At 38.4% G+C, this 25,689-nt stretch overlaps 2 protein-coding genes across 3 annotated transcripts; one reads left to right on the top strand and one right to left on the bottom strand.

Moving 5' to 3' along the window:
- The first annotated feature begins 142 nt into the window (after positions 1-142).
- Positions 143-7,522, top strand: dnttip2 (deoxynucleotidyltransferase, terminal, interacting protein 2). 2 transcript variants are annotated; one of them, XM_017468493.3, is made up of 8 exons: positions 143-296; positions 2,225-4,266; positions 4,365-4,503; positions 6,189-6,284; positions 6,387-6,551; positions 6,748-6,857; positions 7,041-7,141; positions 7,424-7,522. In XM_017468493.3, the coding sequence occupies exons 1-7, from the start codon at positions 222-224 to the stop codon at positions 7,138-7,140; spliced, it is 2,727 nt and encodes a 908-aa protein (XP_017323982.1). In that variant the 5' UTR covers positions 143-221; the 3' UTR covers position 7,141; positions 7,424-7,522. The 2 variants fall into 2 exon arrangements, with proteins under 2 accessions (XP_017323982.1, XP_017323981.1); XM_017468492.2 differs by having other exon boundaries at positions 144-296; positions 7,041-7,522.
- spata6 (spermatogenesis associated 6) lies at positions 7,389-25,689 on the bottom strand. Its single transcript, XM_017468494.3, has 12 exons — positions 25,506-25,689; positions 24,796-24,933; positions 23,641-23,689; positions 23,495-23,536; positions 22,812-22,936; positions 22,485-22,565; positions 17,162-17,389; positions 16,195-16,290; positions 15,435-15,601; positions 12,728-12,824; positions 12,064-12,155; positions 7,389-9,075 (listed from the first exon to the last, which is right to left on the bottom strand). The coding sequence occupies exons 1-12, from the start codon at positions 25,593-25,595 to the stop codon at positions 8,868-8,870; spliced, it is 1,413 nt and encodes a 470-aa protein (XP_017323983.1). The 5' UTR covers positions 25,596-25,689; the 3' UTR covers positions 7,389-8,867.

Below are 25,689 nucleotides of genomic sequence, written 5' to 3'. Positions count from 1 at the left end.
TTTATGTTATACAATAAGACGTGAAAATATCTTAAGCTTGTGTTAAACACAGATCTTATTTCAGGCATTTTAAACCCATTAAAAACCCCAATAACTTCGGGACGATGGAACCGGATTAAGTTGATTAGACAGTCTGATTGGTACAGAGTACAGTCTCAGTCTCAGTGCCTGGGGCTCGTGTGGTCTAACCGGAAGTGCGCGCGCGCACGTTCATCGGCAAGATGGTGGCCACCAGGAGAGGAACACGCGTGAGCTTACCAGCGAAAAACACAAACGATGAAGCCCCAGCGACACCGGTGTGCTTTTATTTATATATATAATAACTAAGTTATAGTAGATATTGCATTGAGTATCTTTGCTCACAGGCGGGTAAAATGAACTGTAGGCGGTGTAAGTGGTAATTGGCCACCTCTCTGCTTGCTAGCTAACAAACTTTTCATGACTAGCTAACTGTTTGCTACCTAATAAACAGTTCAATCCACTGTAATTATAGGTGTACGGAGATAAATCAGCCTTCGATAATAAGCATGACTGCAGGAACTAGAAGTAGCCACGCAAACATTTGCTTCACGTGGATATTCACTCTTTACTAAATTAACTGTAAATTGTGTTTAAAGTTACTGACTGTAGCCCATCTGTCGCTATGCACAATTGATCAGCCCTCATTTGTCCCATCTACTAGGCAAAAAGGACAATAGAACCACTGCTGTGTTTTTGTTTTTTGTTTTCAGTCTTAGCATAGCAATGGTAGACTTGATGCAATCCAGTTTTACTGGGGAACCTAATGACGTGTAAGCATTAGATGGTTGGCATACACTTACTTGGTTGTTATGAATGCTAGGGTTTAGGGTTGTCACTGTACCAAAATGTCAGTAGGCAGTACCAATACCAGTAAAATTCCATGTTACTAGGTCCAAATCAAAACACAAAAAACATGTTAATTAAGCAACACACTAGTTTATTAACAAAGTTAAATATCAACGTATAATGTATTTTTAAAAATGCCATTCTGTATACTTCGAAGTATATCATTATTAAAGCTACCAGGAGTTATCCAGCCAAGAGTAGAAATGTTTTTCTGACTGACTGATATTAAAGACAAACAGTGCTAGCCACACATCTGTTGTTTTCTAACACATAAATTCCAGATAATTCGGTCATCGAAAAGCGTCTGGTGTGTAAAATTAGTAAACCCCATCATGTCCTCCCATTTATTTTACTCCAATAAAAGTTAAAGCATTAAATGGTTAATAAGGATTCCTAACCGCATTAGTGTTAAATGTGCATATGTTAACCATCAAGTAAGCAAAAACGAGGATGTTATCTTGCAATTAAACACACCAATTAAACTATGCTACAGCATTCTTAATGCAGCCGCTCCCATAATTTTAAATTCACCTGTTTGAACTGCTTGAATAAATACTGCGGGAAAGCAGCTGCTCTTCCTGAAAGCACGGTTAATCTATCCGCACATAAATTTTAGGGGTGTGGCTTTTACACACATGGCAGTAATAGGACCGTAAGTGGAAAACGAACGTCCGAGAGAAATAGATGTATTTCGTTTACTATAAAGTAGGTAAGTATGCGGTTTCGGATGGAGCCATGGTAACCAGCGGGGCTGCTGCTGCTTTGGCGCTTCTTGTTACACGGTGCACCCATGAAAAGTTCCCGATTGACCACCTGTTGGGCAGCACGTCGGTACTGGGTTGACACTGTACTAACGGTAGTTATGAAAATCTGGTACCGTCAACTTTTTTCTTTTTAGTACCGACTTGGTACTGAAGTACCGGTACTTTCGACAACCCCAGTAGGGTTATGTCTTAGGTGTTTTTTGTAATGCTGATCCTTAACTAAGTAATTAATAAATCAGCCTTTCTGACTTTGGAAGCCAATTATTCTTTTGATCTTTATTAATGGTAAAAGTAGCTGCATGAGGATGATGGTCAGAAGCAGAGAAGACCATCCGTGCAGTTGTGTGCTGGTTTGGTATCTTGGCATATATTGTTTTGTTACTGGTACAGAGGACACCATATGTGATCGCATGAGATTCACAGGAAAGGCTCTGTACAGGTCTTCACATCAGCTTGTAGCACTATATCGTCATAATTATTTATAAAGTTTTTTAAAAGAGAGATTTGGTCAAGCAAAGTGTTGTTTTAAGTGTAACTTGTCATTATGACACAGCATTAGTAAGAAATTGCTTGTTTTTTGTTCCCTTTAACAGGTATCTATCACCAGAAGAACGAGACATAGAATAGTGTTGGTGACAACGCAGTCCCAATCCGAACAGACCAGTGACTCCCAGCAGGATGAAGCAGAAGAGCAGAACATAGCCCCAGCTGAACCAGCAAGTTCACCAAAAAGGGAAACTAGAGGTTCTAAATGTCGTCCCACAGCCAAACTGCCGGAATCCACACATGAAGCAGATGTATCTGAATCCGAATCTTGCTGTTCTGTGGCCTCAGATATCCAGTTGACCACTCGAAGCAGAAGGAAAGCAACAGTCCGAGTGAAACCTACAACTGGTTATGAACAGGATGCATCTAAAGCTGAATCTAGTTCTTCATCATTGGGTAAAACGCCACGCAGATCCACAAGAGGTCAGAAGAAACCTGTTCCTGTTTTAGAGTCCGTCATTTCACAGGAAGATGAGCACTCGGAGGCTGAGTCCTGCAGCTCTGCGGCATCTCTTTCCACAAGGGTCACGAGGAGCTGCAGGAAGCCTGCTGTTCCTGAAGGCGCAGCTCACTCCGAGGCTGATTCTTGCTCGTCTGTAGTTTCTGGCCCACAGGGATCCACTGTCCGTAGGTCCACACGCATCAGAGTGAAGGTCACCGAGCCGATCCCCATCCACTTGGAGCAAAGCGAAACTGCAGAGGCTTCTGCTGCTCTTGAGCCAAGGGGGCGCAGAGGCAAAGCAAAGTCTGTTGAGAAAGACCAGGCATATGATTCTGAGGGATGCCAGTCTGGTCCTAGCTTGAGTCCTAGAAGATCCACTCGTAGTCAGGTAGCTGATACTGATGCAGAATCAATATCGACTGCGTACACATCTCTTGATAGTCCTTGTTCTACACGGGACAGGGGAACCCCTTGTAGTAGCCGAACTGGCTCAGCTAGCAGCAACCGGGCTGTTCGAGTTTCTAGATCGAGAAGTGTTAGGGTGACGTTAGATGTGATTAATATGCCTTCATTGGCCTCCAGAAGTGTCACAAAGGACAGTGAAGAAAATGAACCTGAGATGGATCAGGCTGATACTACAGAGGATATTCCTTGCCCATCTCTAAATGCATCAAAGTCTGACATGGAGGATGTAGAGGAGATGGAGGAGGATGCAAATAATAAAACAATTATTGCTGGAGATCAACAATGTTCCATTGCTGAGGTGAATAATTGGGATCTTATTCTAACCATTGATGAGGATGAAGTGGTTAAACCTGAGAGCAGGCAAGACATTTCTTCTGAGACTGAGAAGAATGTTGAGGAATGTCAGAAGATTGCAGATGAGACCATGGAAACACATGAGGCTGGCTCTGTGCAGGAAGTCCAAGTCATGGAAGATGAATCAAGTTCCATGTCAATGACGCCCCAAAAGAGTGTCACGGGGTCTGAAGAGGATCAGGCAAACCTCACAACAGGACCTGATACTGAAGTCCAGCAAAGTTCTGATTCAGCCGAACATGACAAGAATTTAAAAATACTTGGTGAACCTGAGGAAAAAGTGGAAGCAACCAAGGAGATGGCAGACATGGCGGCTGGTGAAGGCGCCATTACAGTTGACCACAGACCTTCAGAGGAAGGTGTGATGGAAAACACGTCTAATCAGGAAGGATCTTCATCAAGCTCAGAAGCATCTAAGGTGAGTATCGAGAAGACCAAGCCTGTGAAGGGATGTGTCAGCTTGCTGGACAGCAGTGAGGATGAGGAGAGCGATGATGATGAAGATGATGATGGATTCTCAGTGGATGTAGATAACGACGAGGCTGTGGACTTGGAAAGTGAGGATAAAATGTGCTCTTCTGAGGATCAGCCAGGTCCTTCTGCTGCACCAGACTCACTCACGGGTAACGGGCTATTTGTTATCGACGCGCGTCCTGGGTGGCCGCCCCGTCAGAAGTACTACATTAATACTACAGAGAATGAAGATGATGACAATGTCGAGGACTCCAAAGCAGCTGAGGATGAAGATTTTATTGACGAGGAGGCAGATGATGATGAGGAGGAGGATGAAGACTCAAAAGTACTCTTCGCTACTAGGAATCCAGCACTGTATGCATTGAACTTTTCTTTTTTCCTCAAAATAATTAGTTATCACTTTTTTTTTTTTCCTCACAGTGTACTTAATCTTTTTCTCTTCTTTCTTTCAGGAATGAATTATCCAGTTCTATTGACCCAGGGTTGAAAGTAAAGGCTCTTGGTGGATTATATATCAACTTTGATGGCAGCAAATCCAAATCTGTCTCTGACAACCTGAAAAAGCTGAAAGATCAGAAGAATCAGGATGAGGTATTTAACTTAAACTGATTCTCTTTATCGTATTAGGTTAGGTACCCTGTTATAGTGCCATTCCTGGTGGGTATATAAATAAACATTTATATTATAAAACATTTAGGCCCATTGGCCATTAATACTTCACAGTAGTAAGGCATCTCTCCATAGACTTGCATTGGATTATGAATGATTTTTGCCCCAGCTAATGCAAACAGTTATGCACCTAATGCAAATTTCCAAGGTCAAAATTTCACCATTGTATATGTAGGTGAACTCTTGTAGGTGAATCTCTTTTAGATTTCTCTAGAGGTTCTGCTTGGAAGATTTACCAAAAATGAGACCCCTTGGTTTTTAAGGTTCTCTATTGAATTTTTAAGGGCTCCTCAGAGGGACAAACCATTAAGGTGCTAGATGGGACCTTATTTTCTAAGAATATTGGGTGGCTATTGATGGCAAAATGAAAACAGTTCGTCACACAAAGGTCTTCAACACAGCGCATGCTAGTGGCTCAAAATGGCGAGGTGGATGGTATTTTTAAAGGCAAATGGCAACACTAAATAATGTTGCATGAAATAGCAATGCCCTCATAGGGTACTTCTAGAATAGGTTACATCTTATAGTGCCAGTGAGATGCATACAAGTTTCCTATACATAGACAGCCTTATTTGTCGCTATGAGTTTTCCATCTTTTCTGGTTCCATAACCAAAAAATATCTGTTTCAAAGATTGCATTGATTTTCCAAAAGCTGTCACATGGATGTCTGCCAAAACAAAGCTTCAGACATCGTTGGTCGCATGTTTATAGCAGAATGAATGAAGCACTAATAGTGTTTTGAAGAAAAGTATTTATATTTTATTTTAGTTTTAGTTTTTTAAACATACCCCACAGCTTTGGTATAAAGGGTGAAATTGCTATGGGAGGCAATTTAAAAAAAAAAAAAAAAAAATTTTAAACTAAAAATATACTAAAAGCAAAACTAAGGATATGTTTAAGGGCTTTTCAGCATCTATCAGAAAACTCAGCTATGAAAAAGCAGTTAAAAATCAAGCAGAGTTTGTGGGCGGACATCAGTTTTGGGTAAAATGTCTGTCTGTATTCTGTGCTCAGTTAGTAGACCTTTGCACATAGTGAATTGTGCCAAGCCAAGCATCCTTTTATATTTTTTGTGCTGGATTGCGCTGTTGATGGAAGCTAACAACTGTGATTGATTTGTACTCTTCTTGCTTCCTTTCTTCAGCACTGACATGCATGGGTGAAGCCTCATGCATCCATCTATCTATCTATTTGCAGAAGCATGGCACATTAGAGCACATTATGTAAAAAGTCCATTCAGCTCTTGTGAAACTAAACAATAATTTCTGTGCATTTCTATGGGCCCGTGTTCTGTCAACAAATTTTTTTAAACCAGTAGCATGTTACATTTTTGACTGATTAATAAAGTCCTTCATTCATCAAATGCACCTTTGTAGTAATGCACATTATGGATATTATTAATAATAATAAAAGTTACAGGTATTTACAGAAACTGCCTTTCTGCTTACTCAGAAATCGCGAATAGTATTTTATCGTGAATGGAAGATATAAGATCAGAAAACACACAGGCTTGGTAGTCCTTCAAATGCATCAAATGGTAGATTTTCAAATACTTCATTCAATTTGAGATGCCTGGTGCTTCTAATTGCTCATTTTGCTTTTGCAGTTGCTGAAGAAGAGTGTGATTGTTGCAGACTTTGAAAAGAAAGACACTGTGCCACCATACAAAGAATCCAGACATGCTGCTAAATTAAAGCGCAGGGTAAGTAAACATGTTCCTCAGCCAGTTTTGTGGTATTTGTATGTAAGAGAAAGGATTTTTGTAATGAATTTTGTGTTTGTTTTTTTTTAATGCAATGCACAGGAGGAGAGAGCTAAGACCACAGGGGATGGCTGGTTCAACATGAGAGCTCCTGAATTAACAGAGGACCTGAAAAATGATCTCAAGGCTCTAAAGATGCGTTCAGCCATGGACCCAAAGCGCTTTTACAAGAAGAATGACAGAGAAGGATTTCCCAAATACTTTCAAGTGAGGATTCATTCAGCACTTTTGATTTGCTGATCTATTAAAGTAATAAATGTGTGAGGAAAAGTGCAGTTTTTTTTGTTCTTTGTGCATTTTTATTTTTTCCTGTAATAGTGTACAAAGTCTTGTATCTTTATCAGACTTGGCATGTACTTGGGGAATTTTGATATGAATTTATTTAAAATGTGCTCTTCGGCAGGTTGGAACAGTGGTTGATAACCCCATAGACTTCTACCATTCCCGAATTCCTAAGAAAGAGAGGAAGAGGACTATTGTGGAAGAATTGCTTGCTGATGCAGAGTTCAGAAGGTAAACTAGAAATCGGTTGCAGTATAGATTTTTGTTTTTCTTGTCGTACTGCTCTGGTAAATTAATTTAGAGCTCTTGATACATGTTGTACACGTAATAAAGCATAAGATTGTTTTTACTATGCATTCATGTATTTTAGATTTTTATTTGTTTTGTTATAACACCACCTTTCTCCGTTTTCAGTTTTAACAAAAGGAAGTACAGAGAGATCATGGCAGAAAAAGCAGCAGCAGCAGCTGGAAAGATGAACAAAAAGAAGTATAAATTGAATAAAAATAAATAATGTGAGCTACAGTCCTTTTACCTTTTACACGTGTGGTGTTTATGTAAATACCAGGAAGATTGTCGCAGCTCATGTGAGCTTAGGTACAGTCTTTATTGTGTAGGACAGTTTTTTAAATGTAATAAATTTTATTTGAGAGTGTTTTATCATTTTAATACTTTACACAATTTATGTATTACATACTTTTTTAGTAAAGTGTAAAGAAAACTGTAAAAACAGAACTAAGCAAGGTTAAACACATTAGTAGCTTTGTCTTTTTTTTTCATTTTTTTCCTGACTGAAGAAGCTTGACTTTTGCCACCAGTTTGGAGGATTCGACAACATGACAGTTCTCATTTAAGACCTCTCGCAGACTGATCAACAATAAATCATGTAAACCAGCCGCCTGTGTAGCTCAGTTTTTTTGTCTGTTTGGAAAGAGCACTTACATCATTGTCACAGAGGAAGAGGACCTACAAGTTCATGATTATACCACAGCACTGTTGAAGATGTTGGCTAATTATTTTTATACCACAGTGTGGCTGAGTTCTTAAATCTGATTGGTCAGAAAGTGTGCATTTTCGTTGCAGTAGTACCAGCTATAACATGAATTGTCACTTTTTATATACATTATATATGCTATATGGCCAAAAGTATGCGGGCACCTAACCATCACTCGTGTTTTTTGAACATGTCATTTCAAATGTATTCTCCTTTTACTGCTAGAATAACCTCCACTTTTCTGGGAAGGCTTTCCACTAGATTTTGGAGCGTGGCTCAAGATCATTACTGAGGTCAGGCCCTGATGTTGGTCAAATTGATCACAAATGTGTTAAGTGGGGTTGAGGTCAGGGCTCTGTGCAGGACACTCGGAGTTCTTCCACCACAATCTTTGGGGCACCATGTCTCCATGGAGGTCACTTTAAGCTAAGGGACGTTGTCATGCTGGAACAGTTTTGGGCCTCTTAGTTCGAGTAAAGGGAAACGCTAATGCCACAGCATACAAACACACTCTATGCAATTGTCTGCTTCCAAATTTGTGGCAACAAAATGACAAGCTGCAATTTTTGAGAGAGAGAGAAAAGGAGAGCTCACTATGTGAATAATAATGACCACTGACTTGCAGACATTCCATAGCATTCAATCTAACTATAAACCGTTAAAATGTGACATGTTCATTAATAAATTACACATTGTAATCATTGACAAATCGCAAATCGTTGGTACCTATACTGTAGTGTGGTACAAAAAGAATCTTCTGCTTCACATCACCCCGGCCTGGATTATTTTTGTATAATTGTACGCTTGGTCGTGTGTTGTTCCTTACTTAACAGCAGTGTCCTAGTGTCAGAGCTTTTTCACAGTTAGGGGTAAAGTGTAACTTTTGTAATGCTTTTCTGACATTAGTCACAGCAGGACAGAGGGGTTTGTAGTTTCTCAGTAACATCGTGAGCTGTGTTAGCATCAAGAGAGAACAAAAGAGAAGTGCGTCATTATATAATTAGCAAAAATAATAATCATTTGCAAATGGCTGTGCTATAATAGGACTAAAACCGAGCCACACCTCCCTGTTGTTAATTGTCTTGCTATATAATAGCATGTCTGCCTTGTGTTATTCCTTACTTAAATAATCAGCACATGTAACCAGGACACATTATTATGATTATGATTATGCATGGCTTAAGAAAATCAGCACAGAAATTTTGGATTATAAGGAAATAAATAAAAATAACTGGCTTAAAGGAAAACTAGCCATCTTGGAAAAGGTAACTATGTCCAGGTGCATTGTGAGTCACTGTGTGTGGGGGACTTGATGCCTTTCTGTACAGGTTCTTGTAGATTTTGCCAAGGCTGTCCTCAAACACTGCTCTGTGGGACTTCCCGGTGTATTTGGCAGCTTTGTTGGTCCAGAATGTTCCGTTATCTAAATGAACAGATGGCTCACCAGGAATAACCCTGCAACATGGAAGCACACAAGTTACATTCTGCATTTAACAAAGTAATTGGTGTTTTACTGCAATGATGGAGATGTAACCTTAGACCAGCAGTTACATATTGTATCAGGTGATAGATGATTGTCCACATTATGGAATTTAACAGGCCTACTATGCACTCCAAAAGAATAAGTATGTAAACTATATTTCCCAGGCTCCCCTGTATAAACATTAGAGGAGATTGTAGCAAGTGCATATTTTTATTCATAAACAGATGCTGTTTTTTTTGTGATGCCGCACAGATTTCTATGATCAGCCTGTTTGCTAGTGCATCATAACTTCTGCTCATTCCTGGGTCATATGTATATACCGGTGTTTCCTTTAAAGCATGACCACGTTTTATTTATTTATTTATTTCAAATATTTACTGTTCGAAGTGCATTATAAGTGCTTTATAATAAGTGCACATTAATGCTGCATAAGGGCATTTTCTCCTCATTCCTCTTTTGTAAGGTCAGCCAATGTGAGAAGGTAAGGGAAGCTCAAATTTATTCATTTAATTATTTTAATGACTGAAGTCATCTTAGTTTTATATCTTTATCTAGGAAACTTAGATTCGTGTTCCACAACTGTTCGTAATGCAGAGAGAGAGAGAGAATACGATTAAATATAACTCAGTCTGTGCAACTCTACCTGGCTTCTCACTTCAGAAAGTTATGCGCTGACAAAATTATGCAGCGACAACGCCACTGTAGAAGTTTTATCATGTGCCTGTAATACATTACTGGTGATAAATATCTCACCCATAAGTGTGAATATCATATAATCTATAAATGTGTCGAGCTGCACCAAAAGTTCACAGTGCTTATAAAGTATTCACACCCTTCAACTTTCCTCCCACATCTTCATCAATGGGATTTCTTCTCATTCATGTCATATAATAGCAAGCATGAGCAAAAAAACAAACAAACATCAGAAGAATTCTCTTAGTCAGGTTTTGCCAGATTCTTTGGCTATTGTTCTGCACAAACCTTTAGATTAGACACCAAATGTTCTTCTGGATTAAACTATCTAAGAGTCAGCTTTTTTGTTCCTGATCGCTGTGATACTGAAATCTGGTAAATCTCTCTTATTGCTTATATATTTTTCATGGTATGTCTTCAGGGATCCTACAGCAGAAGCATTAATCACACTAATAACTAAGACCAAACAATTCATTTGTCCTTAGTATTTTGCTATATATTCTATTTGCTATTTCCCTCAGTATTTTGCTATACTTAAACATTAATCGGGATACATACCGTATGAAGGCACTGAAAAGTTAAGGCCAATAAGGAATATTGTATATTAGCTCCATTTAAACGTGAACATGAACAATTCCTCACTGAGATCAATGTCAATCATAACTCCCTGACGCTTGTGATTCCTGAGGCACCATGTCTTGGCGACTCAGTCTGGAGGTGCAACCTTTTCTAAGCAGGACAAGTAGCAGTTAAATATTTTATGAAACCATTTAATTTCATTGCAAATTATACTATAAATTTAAGTTAAACCACACAAACATAATAGTATCATTTATATTTACGTTTGTTTCTGTTTCATGGGTGATTCTGTTTTCAGTATATTCTTTAGGCATGATGAAATATTAGAGATGATGATACCACTTTGTTTTTTTTCTGATACTGAAACCATGATAATTAGCAGATCTTGATGCGCATTGGATATTTTTCTTTAAAACTATTAAGCTTTCATTTTTTAAAACAAATGGAATCACTACAATCTACACTAAGCTGCACTACAGCTATTACACTACTATTACAATCAAAATAATAAAGTAGACATAATAATATAAGAATCCTGTAAGTCGTGAGGTGGGGCCTCCATGGATTAGACTTGTTCATAAAACACATCCCACAGATGCTCGATCGGATCGAGATCTGGGGAAGTTGGAGACCAGGTCAACACCTTGAACTGTGTCATGTTCCTCAAACCATTCCTGAACAATTTTTGCAGTGTGGCAGGGTGCATTATCCTGCTGTAAGAGGCCACTGCAATTAGGGAATACCGCTACCATGAAGGAGTGAACTGGGTCTGCAACAGTGTTTAGGTAGGTGGTACGTGTGAAAGTAACATGAATGCTAGGACCCAAGGTTTCACAGCATAATAATGCCCAGAGCATCACACTGCCTCCGACGACTCGCCTTCTTCCCATAGTGCATCCTGGTGCATCTCTTCCCCAGGTAAGCGACGCACACGCACCCTGCCATCCACATGATGTAAAAGAAAACATGATTCATCAGACCAGGCCACCTTCTTCCATTGCTCCATGGTCCAGTTCTGATATTCACGTGCACATTGTAGGCGCTTCTGGTGGTGGACAGAGGTCAGCTTGGGTACTCTGACCAGTCTGCTGTTACGCGGTGTGTTCTGACACCTTTCTATCATAGCCAGGATTAACATTTTCACCATTTGTGCTACAGTAGCTTTTCTGTGGTATCGGACGGGACAGTCTCGTCTTCGCTCCCCATGTATATCAGTGAGTCTTGGGTACCCAGAACCTGTTGCCGGTTCACCAGGTGTCCTTCCTTGGACCATTTTTGGTAGGTACTAACCACTGCATACCGGGAACATGCCACAAGACCTGCTGTTTTGGAAACGCTCTGACTCACTCGTCTACTGATCACAATTTGGCCGTTGGGAAAGTCACTCAGATCCTTACGCTTGCCCATTTTTCCTGTTTCCAACACATCAAGTTTGAGAGCTGACTGTTCACTTGCTACATCTTATATCCCACCCCTTGACAGGTGCCATTGTAACAAGATAATCAATGTTATTCACTTCAGTGGTTTTAATGTTATGGCTGATCTGTGTGTGTATATATATATTTATAAATTTAATAGAAATCTCTTTATGTTTCTTATATAACTAGTGAAGATGAACTATTTGGCAGTGTGTTGAATCTACTGAATGTTAATCTTGATTAAGTATTTTGAGCGACGGCTGTGTGCACCTGTCAGCTTGTCGCTGGCTGTGACGCAGTGAGTCATGGCAGGAGGGACCAGGTTTATTCTGGTAATATTCTCCTTTTTCACTCTGCTCCTCCTGCAAACACGCACAAACACACACAGAATATAATATAAATTCCCATCCACAGTGTCTGTGTTACTTTCTTTTCCTGGTAAACAGGATTACAATCTGCAAAAGTGTGGTAATTAAGTTAAATTAAATTTAAAAAAGAAGACACTGTTTCACTTTTCACAATCACAGCATGCATGCCTGACAAAGTAGATCTTTTTTTAAAATAGATCCTCCTCATTTCCTCTTTTTAGTTTGGAGTGCATTACATATACTGTATTTACTTTCTCAGCTTGGCAACTGCGGTGGCTCACTCCAACTTTTAGTATCTGAAAAGATTAGCCTATAAGGACAACATTCCAGCTGCAGAGTCCTTCCCCATGGAACACATACACACATAATGTTTCTTAAAATAATGGAGGATTTGGAGGGGTCTCTGATTTTGCAGTGACGGGAATGTGTGGGAGGTGTTTTAACAGCACTTTTCAAGCCATACAGGAGATTCTGGGTATAAATACACAAATACATCAATGACTGCAGCAGACATTCATTTTTGAGGAAAATGTCATTGTAAGCAAGTGATCTTATGTGATACTTACAAAGGAGAGCTTGCGGGGAGTGGCATGACTATGTAAAATCTTCTGAACGCGTCTGTGGATCTCTTGTGATGGTGAGGGACTGGATGGGCTCTGAAACCTGCACAGAAAAGCAAAATGAGTCAGTGATTTAGCACAAAATGGGGATTTACATGGATTACTTTCCTAGCAATATTGAGTACTGGAAATTACTTTATTCAGATTTTACTTTCTGTTAAGGGCAATGGCAAATTTGGTTGTGAAGAGCAATGAATACAAGATTAATTTGAAAGAGATCAGTGCAAGTATTCCTCACAGCGTGTGCACTCTTTTGTGGCTATAATGCAATACCACGTTAGAACACTAGTCTGTGCTGTGTCCCTTAGAGTGGGGCAAAACTGTTAAAAACACACAGCTCAAGCACATCTGCAACACTACACCTAACACAGTAAGGACCTATGAAGAAAGTACACACACAAACACACATATTACAACATGAAATAATAGATATAATAGTATAAAATGTATAATGCCTCACCTCTGAGACTGTATTAAAGGATAAATGAATAAAACAGACTTCATTTGTAGCTACTAACAAACATCTAAAAATGTTGTGCTGATTTTAATGCAGGAGCTACACTGTTAGAAAAGGGATTTTTAATGATGTTTTAAGGGGTCACTGGATAATTAAGGGTTCTGAGCTCCCAAAAGTGGTTTCTACTGAGAACCGTTTCTGATGGAGAAACGGGAACAACCAAATGATCCGATTTCTGGGTCTGGAGTGTGTAGGCCTAGAATACTGACTGTATCCTTCACTGTTTATTTATTTATTTATGTATTTTTTTATTTAGATGGATAGATAGACAGACAGACAGACAGATAGATAGATAGATAGATCGAAAGCAAGGAAGCTCACTAGACAAACAAAGATAAAAAGAATGAAACAGAAAGATACTGAAAGAAAAACAAAGAAACAGGCAGACAGACAGAGAGTGAGGAAGAAAGAAAGATTAACAGAAAGTCAGAAAGAAAAACAAAGAAAGACAGACAGACAGAGAGTGAGAGAGAATTCTTTCTCTCTCACTCTCTGTCTGTCTGTCTTTCTTTGTTTAATAAAGACAAATTGAATTGAAGAAAGTAAGAAAGAAAGACAGAAATTTAAAAAGACAGAATGAATAGTGTTAGAAATGGAAGAAAGAGATTAAAGAAAGAAGGAAACAAAAATGATTAGACAGATAGAAATATATAAAAGACATATAGAAAGAAAAAGAGAAGAAAATAGAAAGAAATTGTCACAAAGAAAGAAAAAGAAAGAAAGTCGGAGAGGTGGCACAGATGAGAGGTTGTGGTTAATGAACCTAATACGGGCTGTGCTTCAGACGGTTAGCTCGGTGAAATGATTAGCACACGAGAAGCCAACTGCTGCAGTGAGGACAGACTGAACTTCACAAAGCATCATTTCATTTCCCATCAAAGACGTCCAAAAGACGTGCCCGCTCTCTTATTGTCTGAATCTGTCGAACCGGCCTTAATCTGCAGCCTTCCGACTCTGGTCATGCTTTCAATCTAGACAAAAGTATCATACATTTCCTAATATTTACTCGACAATTTACTCTCCGATTTAAAATGCTCTATTGATTTAAAATGTTTGCTCCTGTCTCTGCAGGATAAAAAAAAGCGGTAGAGACAGGCAAGCAAACAAACATTTGCCGGTTTAGCAGGCGGTTGTTCAGATCAATGACAAGGGTCTCTCAGAATTTATTAAACTGTGCGTCGGGTCAGAAGCATTAGATCTCGCTGAAATACAATCAATAGCCTTTCTCTCTTGTTTTCACACGAATATTTGTCATTTTCTTTTAAGTAATGAACAAACACAAGCGGACATCACATTTCATCCTTTGAAGGTGGAGTAGTAGATTCATCTCGCATATGGGCCAAGATTACAATATAGATCGGTCTTTTTGTGTTTTTGAAGCTTCACATTTAGTCAATAGCACATCATTTGAAATGCTAAGGGGGAGACACTGTAGGGTCGACCATTCAGTACCTCTTATCTGTACGTGGCCTAAAGATAGAAAAAACAAAGTAAAGGATAAAATAAAATAAAAGCATAAAATTTGTTTTATGATAAAACAAATCACTGAGATTGTGATAATAAATAAACTAATGAGTAAGCTAATCATCAAATCTTCTGTGCAGTTTGTAAATCTGTCATCAATGTAGGGCCGGGCGATATATCAATATGATATCCATATTGTGATAAATGATCACCATGCCAACGATATCTCAGAAAAGTGTATTTTTTTAAAAATGTTTTTAATAATTACAAATGAAATGGTACTGAATGGATGATGTTGATTTGATGTAATTGTTTTTTTCCTTAATCTTCTTTGTCTTTGTAGGCATCGAAGAAAAGTATTGTCAAACTCAGTTTAATGTTTTTTTTGTTTATTTTACTACTGTTTTGCAAACAGATTGTAAGCTAAATTATATACCATAATACGCATCATGTATAGTAGAAATGTCTTCAAGTATTGTGATATGATATTTTTGTCATATCACCCAGCCCTACCATCAGTAACCACCAAGTCAGTTGAACTACAACAGACTATTACGGAGACTAAAGAATAATATTGTGCTGTGGAGCAAAAAAGTAAATCCCTGATTCATCCTGAGGAGAGTTTAGAAAACCTGTAGTTCAGTTTGTGTGTGAAGCTGACTTTCCTCTCACCTTTCTCTGAGTGTGGAGCGACTGAGCAGTGGACTCTGGTCCCTGCGCCTGCTGGACACAGGGGTGGACTGATAAGCAAGGTTTCTTGAATGAGAGGGACTGCTGAGGAACATTGTGGACTTCCCCCCAGGAGATACAGGACACACATGCAGAGAATGACCTCTAACCTGAAAGGATGAAGAGTTAACCTATATGGAGATACTAAGTGCTTTAATTGGTTAATTGCTTATTTGTAACTTACTCAAGGAAGTTTTGCTCTGAAGCTTCCATAAAGAGCAGCAGATAAAAAACAAAATCAAACACTTTATGATCAGCAGTGGCAATATTACTGCTTAAAAGCCTAGAAAAAAAATACCTTACACACACACACACACACACACACACACACACATATATATAAGGTATATACACACACATACATACATACATACATACATGGCCGAAGCCGAAGATAAAGAAAAACTTGGCCGAAAGCCGAAGGCCGAATACGTTTTTTCATGTTTTTTTCCATTTATTTTGCCTTTTTTTCACCATTGCAAAAATAGTGGTCAAAATGTTTTACTAATTTTACTATTTTGTCTTGTTTTTCAAAGAAAATTTTTTACAAAAACTACCATTTCAAAAAAAAAAAAAATAAAATAAAAAATAAAAAAATATATATATATATATATACATACATACACACACACACACACACACACACATAAGGTACTTTACAAACATGCCATTTGTACAATTTAATGCTGTGTGTGAAACTCACAGATGTCTGGTGGGAGGAGTTTGTTTTAGGTGAAGACTGTAGAGCTGACGATGGTGTTGGAGATTCAATTAATGAAGAGTTGGGACTACAAGGAACCTGCAAACACAGAATGTAATCAGCTTTCCCTTCACTTCTTAACAAGAGAAGCAATCTCTAGACGTGCAGCCCGAGAGCACAAAAAACTGACAGTGGAATTATTTATTCAGTTGAATTTGCCTTTCATTTAAGAATGATTGACTTTTTTGGAAAGGTTAATGCAAGGAGAAAAACTCTGAGAAACAGTGAGTTCATTTCATCCAACTGACTTATTCCAGGTGCCTCTGTGCCATTTTACCTGGCAGTGATACTACAATTAAACAGGCATCGGACGATTCAGACTTTCATATAAACAAGTATTCTGACCGAAAAACACACAATTGTTAAATATTCCTTTTTCCATTCATCACAGTTTGACTCTTAAGTTACTTAGGTTAATTGTTGCCCCAGGACTTGCTCAGAAAATGCTAGGCACATTATTTTCCAAAGTTCAAGAATGGAAAATGCCATGTTGATATGACATGTCTTAGATCTGAATCTCGCCTTTCATAGCATGACAGCTTTGATATTTACACCTCAGGACTTGTTTGTGTAGTGAAAACACTCTGAAGCAAACAGGAGGGGAGCTTTTCCTGCACTTTACTCATGAAAGAGGCTGGCAGACTGAGCCGAAACTGTGGTCGAGACCGCAATTTAAATTACTCAGCAGTACTTCTCTTTAGACCTTTGACAGATTAATCATAAGTTACATTCCAAAAAATTATTTGAGTCCAACACATAATTAAGGTTACAAGAGGCAATAATAAATAAATAAGTCTGCATAAGTACAAAAGTGCATTAAACACCGGATAAAGGTTAGAAAAAAGATAAACATGCTGACATTAACTTTCCAAAACTAAAGTGCTGTGGAAGAATAGCCTCTATGCCTCACCACAAAAGGCGGCTGAGGGGCCGTGTCTTTCTTAAAGGTGTAGGGTCCGAGCTGGAGGTGGCGGAGGCGCTGTGTGGCATCGTCAGAGAGTTGGCACATCCTACGGTGAGTGTATGGTGATAGGCAGCGGCTCTGTGATGCTACAGTAGGCCTCTGGTAGCCACATTGTTCTGCTACACTTGGCATTGAGTTTCTACGTCTTACATGACAGGTTGAAGCTCCACGTGGCTAAAAAAGAAAAGAAAAATATTCATTTCGCAACATTTCTCTTAGTTGTGCTTTTGGTCTGAGGTTGATCAGTTTTATACCACTGCAGTGTTAAATTCTCAAATCTGATTGGGCAGAATCTTTGATGACTTTTCTATAACAGCAGCTCTGACAGTAGTCCTGGCTGTAATTTAAATCATTGGTTTATATCAGTGCACTCGTTCTAATACCTTGTCGCTTCTAGAGTAAAAATTCTCTTATATGGCGACTTATGGTTTACTAATAAACACAATAAAAATGTTGTGATTTAACAAAGAAAAATGCATAATCATTGAAATGGTGAAGCTTGCTGTAAGTAGATGTTTATTTAATGTTTATGGAAAGAGTCTCCAGTGTCAATGCAAGTAAGGGCAAGTCATCAGGACAGGGGACTTTGTGTTTTCCAGATTCTCTGTAACATGACAATTTTTTTTTTTTTTAAGAAACAAATGAGCCTGGTAAGGGAACAACTATTATAGCTGCTATAATGTAAAAGATAACAGTAATTTACTGGTTTCACAATGTACACAAATGTTTTTACAGTTTTTAATTGGGATCCAATTAAAAACTGTCATCTTTGGCAAATTGCTGTGGAATTAGAGGAAAATAATCAACTTCAACATGGTAATGGCATCACACCATCCTGGCATTGATTATTTTCTATTTTAATAGCATATCCCACTGTGCTTCATTGCTTACATAGAGAAGAAACACTCCATTACACTGCCTGTGTAAATTGAACACTGAAATTTGTCATTAAAATGCCAAAGAGAAATACATTTTCTTGTTTTGCATTATTCCGAGAGAGCTGTCTGACCCTTCTTCAAATTACATGTTGATAACACATCAAAACACAACTTCCAGCAAATTCCAAACACACATAGCCTAATGTAAACCTTCTCTTGGTTCCAATCTCACCTTCGCAGGAAAATGACTTCAATAACTAATCTCAGCTAACATAATTCTGAGCTCCAATAACTGGGTTCCTGTGGGCGCTGCTTACATAAATACATTTTTAAAAATGTTAATTGCATTTGATGGTCGGTTTCAGACTAATATGATAATGGCATTACATGGATGCAAAAAAAAGAAAAAAACAAAAACAAAGATAATTTAAATGCTAATTGGAACATCCTGGCATATTAAGTAATTTTTAAAAAGCAGAGGGAAAAATAAATCCTGACAGAGATTGCTATTTGAAGAGAACAGATCTAATGGAATTAAAGTCATTGTCCACCCCCACCTCCCCCACATAGGAATAGGAGCTGTGTTTTCCTTTCGTTCTTTCTTGTTTCGTTTCTCTTCTGTCGATGGAGGCACAAAGAGCTCGTTTTAAAGCGCGAGTAGTGCTTGTCTGATGTGATTAGTGGCTTTGCTGGTGTTGGTAACAGAAGATAAAGCCGGATGTCCTTGAAACAACAAAGCCAGCACCAAGAGTAGCTTATTAAAGCAGAAACAAGCTCTGCTCAAATGAACTGCATGCAAATCGCAGAAAAAGCCCATTTAAGAGCGTGCCATTTCAAGTCCAAACCAGAAGCGTCCACAAAAGGAACACTTGCACATAAATAGATCTAGAGAACATGACAACAGTACAACTGGAATAGACAAGAAATTTAATGGACAGGAAAAGCGAATAGGTGCCTGTTATAGTCACAGTCTAGAGTATCGGCAGCATGAGGTGTCAGTGTAGAAAAAAACTTAAAAAGCTAGTTGAAGGAAAAAAAATAAAATAATACATCAGTCCCTATTTATAGCAGAATGAAATTCCTGCCAGGCAGTCCATTCATATCTATTATACATGCATTGCAATTCCTCTCTCTAGTCCACAGTATTCAAAAAATGAAACCAGACAGTTTTTCTAGTGGAGCACATAAATGGATGAGCACTGCTTAAGGATACACATATTACAACCCACTACAATGAGAGATACTAATAGCATCATAAACACAACAGAAATCTGAAAGATATACCATATTTTTTCCCATTTGAGACATTATAAGGTAAATTCTATACTGTGTTCAAGATGCCTTTCGGTGGAAACTGCCACTAAAAATGTAAAGGATCATTTTGATTGCATTTTTTTATTTTAAAAAAATAACAAATAAAATGGGAGCGTTTAAGGAGCCAATCATCAGTCTCATCAATGCAGCTCTCTGTAATTATCTTCACAGAAAAAGCCCATCCTTAGAAGTGCTTTTAAAACCACTGGGACGTCAGGAGTCAAAGAGATGAAACATATATAGGGGCAGATAATTAGTTGATTGACAGGGCTATTCTATGTGTCACCATATAATTCTGTAAAAGCCACTTTTCTCGTTTCTCTCTTTTACCATTGCCTTTTAAATTGAAAAGGTTTACAATAATGACTATAAATATCACCAGAAAATGATATACAGTCCCCTCCGAAACTATTGGAACAGCAAGATCAATGACATTTTTTGTGCTATACATCACCAAAGACATTTGGGCTTGAGATGAAAAGATGGCTATGAGACGAGAGTTTAGGACTTCCGCTTTTATTTCTTGGTATTTACATCTAGATGTGGTCAACAACATAAAACATAACCAAACCCAAATTATTTGGATCATTGTCTTGCTGCAATTAGCTGAAGTTCCTCCCGATTCATTTGGATGCATTTCTCTGTAAATTTGCAGACAAAATGTTCCCGTAAACATCTGAATTCATTCTGCTGCTACCTGTGAGCCTGTTCCAGCAACCATGCAAGCCCAAGCCATGACCGATACTTTTTGTCTCTGCAGTTTGGCCTTTCAATCACTTTGATAGAGCTTAATCTTGGTTCCAGAACTTTTGTGGCTCATCTCTGTATTTCTTTATGAATTCCAATCTGGCTTTCCAATTCTTACTGCTGATGAGTGGTTTGCATCTTGTGCTATGGCCTCTACATTTCTGCTCTCGAAGTCTTCTTTGTTTGGTGAATTGTGATACCTTCACCGCTGCCCTGTGGACGTTGTTGCTGATGTCACTGATTGTTGTTTTGGGATTTTTCTTTAAAGCTCTCACAATGTTTCTGTCATCAGCTGCTGTTATATTCCTTGGCTGACCTGTTGGTGTCTGTTGTTCAGTACACCAGTGGATTCTTTCTTTTTTAGGACATTTCAAATTGTTGTATTGGCTATACCCAATGCTTGTGCAATGCCTCTGATTGATTTTCCCTCCTTTCTGAGCTTCAAAATGGCTTGCTTTTCTCCCATAGACAGCTCTCTGATTTTCATTTTGGCTTATCCTTTTTAACAACAAATGCAGTATTCACATGTGAAACTGAAGACTAAAACTGTAAGATTAAAACTATAACTGTAGATCAGGGGTGTCCAATCTTATCATGAAAGGGCCAGTGTGGGTGCTGGTTTTCATTCTAATCAAGTAGGAGCCACACCTGTTGATCAGCTGATCTTGGCTTTTAATAGAATCGGGTGTGGCTCCTGCTTGGTTGGAATGAAAGCCTGCACCCACACCGGTCATTTCCGGATAAGACTGGACACCCCTGCTGTAGCTGGGTGATATATGATGTTCTTTAATAAAGAACAGATTGTAATTATTGACAAATTGTCATTGTAAGGGGAATGAAACACTTCGGGACTTCAGGTCATCACCACCACATAGTTGGTCATATCTCCTGGCAAAAATGATGGAATCACCACACTTAGAGGATGCTCACCCAGCTTTTTTTTTTTTACTTTGTAGCAAATAAACAAAATAACAGATATGATGCAGAACAATTTTTGTTTAATAGCTGAGTATTCTGGTTTCATGAAACATACCTCAAACAAGTTAAATTAAACTAGTTTAATTAATGCCATATTTTTTTCCAGATCAAGCAGAGGAAAAAAATATGGAATCACTCAATGCTGAGGAAAAAATAATGGAATCATCATCATCATCATAAAATAAATAAATAAATAAATAAATAAAAAAAAATCTCACAATTAGTACTTTGTTGCTCCTCCTCTGGCTTTTATGATGGCTGGAATTATTTGAAGCATGGATTTAGGAATGAAAAACAATATTCTCCATCAATCTGGTTCCAACTTTCTTAAATAGCGGTGACAGATCAGCTTTTTTGCACGTCCTGTCGCATTTTATCCCTTATTTATTTGCTTTTTGGCTTCTACTTCTTTAGCTAGTCCATACCACATTTCGCTGAGGGTTTTTTTGTGTTTTTTAGCAGAAACTTACTTGAATTGGTGAAATCGCAATTGTACAAAGTTTGTTTACCAAATTGTTTTGTCTTTCGCAGTGATGTTTGTTAGTAATCGAGACCATTTAGCTATACTCATGAGCAAAGCACGTGAATCAAAGATGGCTTTAGCCGAATGCATGTACTGATAACGTCACATTATGCATCTTGGCCCAAATCTGCGGAAAATCTGAGGTAATTTTGAAAAATTGCAAGCTCCTCCAAATAATGCTTGATTTTGTGTTCATTTCCACAAATGCAAAATCCTGGAGGGGCTGCTTAGCAACTAGAATAGTTGGGCTATGTTATAGTGTGATAATGTAATATTTAATACATAACATAACACTTCAAAATTGATTCAAGAAACTTCAAATTGCATTTATGAAGATCTAATCTGTGATTTTACAAGACTACGTTCATTCACAGCTGAAAATCCCCAAACTGAGGAGCTGGTTTAGTTGATATTCGTCTAGCCCTGCCTATGCTTCAACAATATGTTCATTCTAACTGCCTGGTGTATTCAGGTGTTATAACCCATAGGCTTGCTATATGGACTACAATACCAAAAATGCTTAACGCTGTGGTTAAAATTACAAAACATTAATAGGCAACTGTATGTGCAGGCTATTTGAATGTTTCTTCTATTTTAAGGCTGTAAGGATTGTAGGTAATCAGCATTGAATAAAACTGGTTTATCACCACAATTCATTTCTAATCCCTGTGCCACAACATCAGCATTATATAGAATGTGATTAGGATTTGGCACATAAACTGAACTTGTGCATTAGCATAAGTAAGCATTTCCGTGTAAATTCCATTAGCTGTCATAGTGTCCATTTTATTAGAGGAATAAAAAAAATGAAGAATGAAACACAACTCACTGAGACAGCTGGCCGGATACTTTTCATATCACACTCATCAATAACAGACATGGTTGAAAATTCCACTTTGGGTGAAATCCCCTGGGGGAATGAGATAAAAAAAAAAAAAAGAAGAAGAAGAAGAAAAGACAGAAAGAAAGAAAATCACAAAGTTTAAAAATCATGAAAAGACAGTCGGCAGAGGAAGATAATGACACTCTTGGCAGATCAATTTGCCCAAACAATCTATGTCCTGAAGCAAATAGCAGGAAAATGGCACCAGCTTTTACGATGCGTCAGATATATTCACAGCACACACACAGCACAGTGAGCGGATGAGATACACACCGGGAACGAGGCAGATTTCTTCATGAGAACTTCTCTCTCTGAACCCGGGGTATGTGGAATCAGGTTAAGGCCTGGATAAAGGAAGTCTCTGGTGTTCTCCGCAAATGTGGCCAGAATTTCACCCTCTGTATCATCGGTCAAGAGAGAGATACACAGTTCCCACCTTAGTAGAAGTGCTTTCATGATAGCTTTTTACTGAAACTAGAGCAGTGAAAACAACCCATCCTTGGCAACTTAAAAAATTTTTTTTTTTAACTTATTATAGATAAGGTTACTGTCAACATAGCTTCACAAAGGTGGAATTTTACCTAATTTAAAAGGTCTGACACCTTTAAGACTGTTTTCAGTGCAGGGGAATGCACCATAATGTCATAAGCTCAGTTACAAGCATCACGATCATCAAATCTGTAAATGCTAACAAGACACAAATTCCATTGAAGAAGATATACAGTAAACCCTGTATTCAAGGCAGTTACCAGTTTATAGGTAACATCAAGACTGATGTTGCACATGCAGGATTGCTTTCTTAATCAAATGTACTGGATGAAAAAAGAAGGAAAAAACAACACACTGTATCACATCAACAAAGGTCTGGATGCCTCAGATTAAGCAGTAAATCTAAAGTCAGGATTAAGATACAGTTCTGATGTGCAGCCGTCAATCTGCAAACAGATAATCTTTACCTGGGGGAACAAGCTGGATGAGCTCCAAACAGGTTGTATCATCTAAAGAGGAAACAAAAGCGTGTATGAGTGTTTATTAGTTATTGATCTGGTGTGTACAAGAGAAAGAAGTGGGGGGACAGATCAAGGCCCTACATAGCTCTTACTCTCCAGATGATCAGCTATATCTCCAGGGTCAAATGCTCCTGAGAAGGTCTGATGAAGAGAGAGACGGAGAGACAAAGAAATCATTTAGTTAGAATTCAGTGGCCTGCCTCATCTATCTATCTATTTTTTGTTTTAAGATTAAATTCTGAGTTCACTTTTGTAGTTTTAAAATTCTTTTGTTGACATGTTGGTCCATTTTCACTTTGGGTATCAGTTTCCTGCCTTACCCATAATGCCATATGACTACCTGCTGATAATAGCACCAGTGGGATTTAGCCATTGCTTCATCTCTACGTAAAGAAAGCTGTGCAGCAGCGCTTCACTCTCACCTGTATACTCTGCTCAAATAGATCAGGTTCCAAAGCTTCAACTTTCCTGCTAACATCACCACCAGTGCCATCATACTTGTAGATCAATAACTAGCTGAGCAGATTTTCTACCATAACTCAGTGCAATAGTGCTACTACTAATTCTCAGTTGCATTCCTCATTAATAGGACATTGAACATCTCTGAAAAATAGTGAGTGATAAAAGGATCTTGTGCTTTTTTTTGGACGGTCGGCCACTTCATCATTCCTGGAATTTCTTTCAACTTAGGCATAGTCTGTTACTGGATAACCAAATTCATGCTGTTGAAAAAGTTCTATTTAAGTGTTGATTTGATTGAACAGGGTTTGCAGTAATCAGGCCTGGTTGTGTCTAGTCCAGCTGAACCCCATTATGAATGCCGTTTCATAGATTTGGGGAATTAGTAACTACAGGGGCAAATACATTTTCAGACAGGTCCAGTTAGTATTGGATATCTTTTTTGTTTTATCTCAGAGTTACTTTGTTTAATCTTAGATTTTGTTGTAATTTCTGAAACAATTTAGTACAAGATATACACAAAAACTGAAGAAATCACTTTTCACAGCACCGTCACTACACTGTCAACGTCCCCGTGTGAAGTCAGAGCGGCACACAGCAGGTAGACTATTCCTTTTATGTGAATCAATTGACTAGGAAACAAATAGTTCATACATAATATTTCACATGAATGTATGACACTATATACAGTATATCTCAGTTTAACATACAACACCCAAACTGCAAACATTAATCTTCAGGTATTGTCAGTGTTCAGTAGCCAATATGGTTTATTTTATCCAACTCACCTTAGTAAACACCATGCTTTCATGCAGCAGAAGAGGGAAGGCAGAGGAGACACACTTTGTTTTGTGGTATTGTCCCATCATCCGGACGCTCAAGTAGATGTCCTCATGGGATGGTAAAAGGACCCCTGGACAAGTGACCTGAATAGAAAAAGAGAGAGAGAGAGAGAGAGAGAGAGAGAGAGAGAGAGAGAGAGAGAGAGAGAGAGAAATTCAAGCAATAAGCTGGAGTTCCCCAGTTCTAATGTTTTCCCGGCTCCCAACACATCTGATCCAACCAATCAGATAATTAACAGTCGTTCCTGAGTTGAAGTGGATGTGTTAGAGCAGGGAAACACTCAGATGTGCAGTGCAGGACCAGTGGTGGGAGCCTGTGCTATAGATCAGGGATGGTAGCTCTGATTAGATGTAACATGGCCATCTAGCAGCTACAGATACTGAAACCATCACCAGAAGATGCAGGGGAAATGGGTTAATAGCTAACTCTTTTACAAATGATCAGTTCTCCATTGATCAGAGAAGTGATTTTTTTTGTAAATGACCCCCGAAAAATGAACGCGATATACTAAACTGATATACTAAACTGACTACTTAGCAACACAGCTAACGCTACGTTAGCCAACTAGCATTTGTTATACTATCAGCAAAAGAACACCGGAAACTGACCAAAAGAGCTCAATTAATGCGCAATTCGTGCACATTTGTGGACTTACAGCATGGAGTTTTAGTTCTACAGTACATTTCAAAGCTTTTCGTCGTGGTCTTGATCGTGAAGGTTTCCCGGGCGGTGTTAGTCCTCCCATCTTTAACACACTGTTGTCATAGCTGCAGCGGACGCGGTTTCAAAGTTGCTAGTTTGAAATGGGAAGTCGGTCACGTGACGTCAGTAGTGCTGGG

This window comes from Ictalurus punctatus, chromosome 5 (genome assembly GCF_001660625.3).
Source record: "Ictalurus punctatus breed USDA103 chromosome 5, Coco_2.0, whole genome shotgun sequence".
Lineage (NCBI taxonomy): Eukaryota > Metazoa > Chordata > Actinopteri > Siluriformes > Ictaluridae > Ictalurus > Ictalurus punctatus.
Note: the sequence above shows the minus strand (reverse complement) of the source record. Positions and strands in the feature narration are given on the sequence as shown.

Coding starts and splice junctions, on each gene's coding strand:
- dnttip2 (XM_017468493.3), top strand. CDS start 222: ATGGTGGCCACCAGGAGAGGAACACGCGTGAGCTTACCAGCGAAAAAC. Junction 297..2,224: donor ATGAAGCCCCAGCGACACCG/GTGTGCTTTTAT, acceptor TCCCTTTAACAG/GTATCTATCACCAGAAGAAC. Junction 4,267..4,364: donor GCTACTAGGAATCCAGCACT/GTATGCATTGAA, acceptor TCTTTCTTTCAG/GAATGAATTATCCAGTTCTA.
- spata6 (XM_017468494.3), bottom strand. CDS start 25,595: ATGGGAGGACTAACACCGCCCGGGAAACCTTCACGATCAAGACCACGA. Junction 17,390..22,484: donor GTATCCGGCCAGCTGTCTCA/GTGAGTTGTGTT, acceptor TTTCTTTTTTAG/CCACGTGGAGCTTCAACCTG. Junction 12,825..15,434: donor CGCTCCACACTCAGAGAAAG/GTGAGAGGAAAG, acceptor TTTTCTGTGCAG/GTTTCAGAGCCCATCCAGTC.